This window comes from Phalaenopsis equestris, unplaced genomic scaffold (assembly GCF_001263595.1).
Source record: "Phalaenopsis equestris unplaced genomic scaffold, ASM126359v1 Scaffold000002, whole genome shotgun sequence".
In the NCBI taxonomy this organism is placed as follows: Eukaryota; Viridiplantae; Streptophyta; class Magnoliopsida; order Asparagales; family Orchidaceae; genus Phalaenopsis; species Phalaenopsis equestris.
In genome coordinates this window covers 70,927,383-70,933,172 of record NW_018164444.1, presented here as the reverse complement: position 1 = coordinate 70,933,172, position 5,790 = coordinate 70,927,383, and the positions used below count along the sequence as shown (strand labels likewise).

General features: G+C 35.0%; 1 protein-coding gene across 1 annotated transcript in view; it reads right to left on the bottom strand.

Moving 5' to 3' along the window:
• Nucleotides 1-1,023, bottom strand: part of LOC110019938 (protein ENHANCED DISEASE RESISTANCE 2-like) — a 6,836-nt gene extending 5,813 nt beyond the window's left edge. Inside the window, exon 1 of the mRNA XM_020717832.1 lies at nt 545-1,023. Within this exon, the coding sequence (XP_020573491.1) occupies nt 545-700 (156 nt within the window). The 5' untranslated portion in view covers nt 701-1,023. The remainder of the gene's footprint in view (nt 1-544) is intronic.
• Between the last annotated feature and the right edge of the window lie 4,767 nt (nt 1,024-5,790).

Below are 5,790 nucleotides of genomic sequence, written 5' to 3'. Positions count from 1 at the left end.
TATATATATATATATATATATATATATATGTTGTATTGTAACCGTAAAGAGAATTTGTACTCTTTTTTTGTGAAATCTAAAGAAGCAGCCGCTCTGCTCTGAGGACGTAGGCAAATTGCCGAACCTCTTAAATCTCTGTGTTTTCTTCTTGATTTTGATGATTGTTGTGCTTTCTTTGCCTTAATTTCTCAACATTTCTCTTATCCAAATTGTTAGAACTATTCTCTCAATCCTCTCAGAAAGATCAGTTTAAACTTTTCACATATGGATTGGAAAGAGAAGTTATCTACAAGTTACTTGAAACTGAAAGCAGATTAACAGGTTATCGTCTCGCCACAACAGAAGTAAGAAAAAGAAAGGAAGAAAGGAAAGCGGGTGAATTAAAAAGAGGAAAGTAAATGAAACGCAAAACAGATCTACAAAAGACGGGCTTTAAGGAACTCCAATCTCGGTCTCTTCTGATTGAGATTATCGTTATAGGTAGGATAAAAAAAAACAGAAAAACATTAAGCAAAGCGAAAAACTCCAAGAAACTCCGACCCACCTCCCTGTCTGAGGGAACAGATTTGTAGCAATTGAGTGCGCAGTTTTCGAGAACAAAATAGCGCTTCCTGGAGTACTGCAGGCCAAGACGATTGAAACGGATTAAGTAGAGCCAGCCCTCCATGTTCCGATCATCCTGTTGCTGCGATAAACTCATCACAGATCCTCACCACCAAACCCTAAAATGCAAAGATAGAATCTTTCACTCAGATTCCTCTACCCGCCAACTTCCCGAGAGAGCTGAAGTTTCCCGGTTGGTTGATTGGCTCCTCTGTACAAAATCAAAACTGCGGAAGAGAAGGAAGCTATGACACCCTTTGAACACCAGAGGGCGGAAGCAGATGCATGAAATGGTAGTAGAATCAGTTCTTCTCCAACTCCGTCCTTCAGCTCTCCCCCAGTTCTTCCTGTAATTTATACTTTGAAATGAGTAGAAAAGCAAAGAAAGGCCCAAACTCTCTCTCTCTTGTTTTTCTCAGCATTGCCGCTCAATTGTAAATTGTTTAATATTTCTGCCATTTTAACAAGTAAGGGAGCACATGAGGCAAACGACGCGGTTAATGAATGAGAACGGTCATCGGGCCGCCATTGGTCGCATGTGTGGAGTAAGTGTGCCTACGAGTTATAAAAATGACATGTTTCAAAAATTTAATATCATTTAATTTTTATTTACTTCTAAAAAGTTATATACAAATGATTATAAGTAATAAGAATAAATAAAAGAGTGATATTTTCTAATATTCATAAAATCTTGATAATTATTCATCATAAAAGCAAAAATAATGTGTATTAGAAAGAAAATTGAAAGAATAACTATTTAAATATTTAAATATATCTTTGTATTCAAATTTGTTAGGATCGCTAAATTAAAAAATAATAAGGGTTGAATTCAAATTTGTTCTTGAATCACACTCAAGGAATAAAATATCAAGAATGAGAGAGAAAATGAGAAGAGAGAGAGAGAGAGAGAGAAAGGGCTAGGCAATTGAGTAACCTAGTTAAGGCAAGAAAGAACCGAATAAGAGAGATTTGGGAGGTGTTTCCTTAGCTCTAGTAAGTGGGAAATCAGGATTGGAATCGAAACTTCTCGGGAGAGGGTACTCCTGTGTACATTTGAAACCATTATTTATAGGGGTTGGCCTTTTATAAAAATGTTTTATTGTGGCTTATATCATTTCTAGACTTTTAAACATATATGATCTATTTTATTAGTAATATCCATACTAAAACTGAGGTCTTAGGGAGATCTTCTTCTGGTTGACTTCTTTAAAGAATGTGTAAATTTTCTGTCTCTTGGTGATTCTCGTTCTAGGTCTTTCATAGTTGGCCTATGAGTTTCCGACCCACGAGCACTTTATTTATCTTCAGTATGACTTTTTTATATTTTAAGTCAACATCTTTGTTGCCTGCTCCAAGGACGTGGCTTATCCTATTTTTTTGTGTTGGAGGATGAGTTGAGTACAATATTAGTTGAGTGTTATTTGACCCTTATCTAGTTCGAGTACTCACTTAATCTTGTACAGTGAGCAATGACACATAAAATTAATATTTAAAAAAATTTACATGCATGACACACAATTCTTTTATATCTACATATCTAACACTCAATGTTTTATATTAATAACTATGATATATTGATGTCATAAAGTTATGCATGAAAATATTTATTTAAATTTTAAAAAATAGGAATATTTGCTTTCTTTATATGTTTTTTAAAACTTAAGTGGTGTATATATAAATATAGATGTTTAAATGTTAGATGGGTAAGTAATATGAGAATTGTGTTATATGTGTATAAATACTCCTATTTTCTTAACCCATCCACCTAATTAAGTGACATTATTTTGGTTTTTTTTTTTTTTTTAACTCGAAGTCATCAGTTTGTCTAATCAGCATCTTAGGATTCCCTTTTCCAAAGTACCTCATTACTTGAATCGCCAGAATGATTTAGAGAAAAGGAGAGATTGGAAGAAGGGAAATAAGACGGAGACTAGACAGACAAATTAAAGAAAGAAACTGAAGAGCTTATGTGAGGTAAACCTCATGTAATAGGTCAAGAATGTAAACAGGATTGGATTGAAACACCCTGAACCGAATATCCAAGAAAGAATACCTATATAATCTACCCAAGTAACGAGAGAACCAAATTTGTGTGTTTGGTTTGGGTCAAGAGTACTTCTAAAGGGATGTTTCCAATTTGGTTAATTACACATTAGGGGATGCCCAAAAATACTCTCGATTAAAGAAGTTTTGTTTGCATTTAAGTAATAACTAGTGAGAGGGTGTCACAAAAGATGGGTATTCCACAGGAGCATCTCGACGCTTTCTAAGGTCACTTCTAGCCGCACAAGCAGAGAATGAGTCTCTCACAATCTCATAGGGATGGTGGCTCATTGGCAATCAAGACCTATAAAATAATCAGATCACCTCATAGGGTCCACACTATGCTTTTAAATCTAACCAAGCCATAAAGAAAGAGGGTGAATCACTGTATCTCAAACAGGCAGCGCCCTGTCCGCAATATAGGTCTACGAGATGCATCGACGAAGAGTCAAATGAGTGATATGGCTCAAAGGAGGTATATCAAAGAAGAGGTAGAGTAATCCTAATCGGGTAGAAATAGTTGGGGCAGGATACCAAGGAACCTTCATCCCAAGTTATTAAGACTCTAAGCATACATGTTCGTGGAGGTAGTTAACCCAACATAATCAAAGATTCTTTTTCAGCAATTTGTGAATTATGACATCTAAAGGAACCTCGGTAGTTCTAAAGTCAAGAGAAAGAAACTCTAAATCTTATGATCCTGTATAGATAAAAAGTAGAGGTGGGACTTATACCTTTCAAAGTGACGATGAAGCCGTTGGAGTAGAAATAAAAGAGATGTACGACTACAAAGTAAAGACACTCTCACAATAGACTTATGTCTCGTCTTGGTCGGGGAAGCCTCTAACAGCTTAAATACGTTAGACAACCACCTAAGTATAAATCTTATGCTTTGTTAGGAAGGTTGAAGAAGCGTAAGAACTTCTCTTTGGGACATGCAAATATGATGCAATGAGCAACATAAGTTCTAATGTGGAGGCTCTATTAGTATGACTTGGGTGATATCCATGTTATGTAAAATGTTTTAAATTCACTATGAAGGCCATGTAGGAAAGTAAAACCAGGTTTTGAAAATCTTGCAATGTTTTAATCCTAAATTTTGATTAGCTTTAATCATTTATTAAGGTTTAAAAAAATTATAGTTTTAGGCCTTCGGACATCCTAAATTATATTTGCAATGATCCCCGACAAGCCACAAACAAAGAACAAGTAACTAGCAAGTACACAACACGATGCATAAGAAAACAAGCCAATTACAAAGAATATAAAGTTGGGTGCCACTAAGTCGGTAACATATCACAAAAAAGCAAAACGCCGACCATACACCGCACATACCTACCCTGCCTAATTCTATACATCAAAGAGAAATCAAAATTAAGGTAAGTGACACGAGCTTACAACTCTTGATCCTCATCATGTGGTCTAACTCATTTGGCATCTCGGAACTCATGCCCCTACCTTATTTCTGACACACTCTACCTAGGCACTCTAAAAAGTACATGGTAAAAGTCTAAATAAAGGATTCAATCTGAATGGAAATATGGTAAGTACAAAAAGATATCTACATGCAACATAATGAACCATGTCTAGTGGGAGGATAACTAAGCAAGCACCTGCATAAGATATGTTGGTTTAACTTATTAATGCTCCTCCTTGTCGGACATGCTCCCTGTAAGAGACTGCCCCTAACATACTAGTGCACACGTCTCACACCGTAGTATACACACAAAAGGTAGCATGCAAAATGTTTAGCTAGGGCAAATAAAACAACAAAGAACAATAGTTATGACATCTAAAAAACTCCATATGCACCCTAGTCCTAGCCTAGTACACCATCTAATGCATAATGTCCTAGTCGCAGCATCTAAGTGTGTGCATATGTAGGTAGAAGGCTGACATATGTTTTGATGGACATATGTTTTTGGGTTTAACTGAAAAAATTAGAGTTAAATAGCACAATTAATGGGTTAAATGGTCATGTATAGATTGATTATGCCAATGGACATCCTATCATGGTCTTAGGGTCTAACTAGTTTGATCAATTTGAAGATCAAAATAAATTGAACAATTTAAACCCTTCAATGGTAAGAGGCACCCTAGCTTAACCCGACTAATTGGCTGAACTATATGGCCAATTAGGACATAAAGGTCTGAGCCAATATATAACACTTTAAGTGGGCTCTAAGACTTCGTGTCAAGGTTATTTGAAAGTCCCGAGTCCACTTAGGTTCATGGTGTAGTGGATAATCTAAGTGGGAACTTTCATGGTCAAAGGGTTGACCATGGCCATGTTAATTGATTTTATGGATTCAATTATGTTTGAACCACTTTAAAACATCTTAAGAAAAATTTAATTTAAACTACTGAAGCTAATTCATTTGAATTAATTCAATTGGCTTCAATGTGTAAAATTCTCAAGTGTTTTGGTAATATTTGTATGGCTCGACTTAATTGAGCTAATTGAGTGAAACCAATGGCAATTTGAACTTTATTAAATTTCACAAATCGATAATAGATTTCAATTCCAAAATTAAACTTAAAAAGTCTTATAATCAATTACATCGCAACGAAAACAATTGAACAAAAGAGAATAGAATCGGATGCTTGTTCATACTAATAAGAATCAAAAGAGTATACCTTAGAATGAACTAAAGGCAAGCCTATTGAAAAGATAATGAATAGAGTTTCCTTCATAGTGTATTTCAATATCCAATGGAGGTTATATGGTCATCTGCAATTACTTCATGTTTACCTAATGTCCAAATGATAACATATGGTTTATAACTAAGCTTAGTTATAGCAAAAACCTGTTGAATAATCTACGGTTGGAATGTGATTTAGATTGCTTGGAGCATTCAGGAGTAGACTAGATGTTCAAGCGAAAGCAATATGTGGACTTTTTGTTATGGCAATACTAATATCTAATTTGTGGGTGTAACAACAAATTCATTGCAAATTAATAAAAGCTAAAAATACAAGTTAAGCCTCCCGGTTCAATATATTCTAAAGAATAATAATTGTATTAATTGAAGGACCGTTTTATGACTCAACTAATCACTCCTAAAAACTTGATAAGGGGTAAAACGACTCAATTTCTATAGAAAATATTACGTCCATTAAATCAGAAGTGCGGTCGACGGCGTG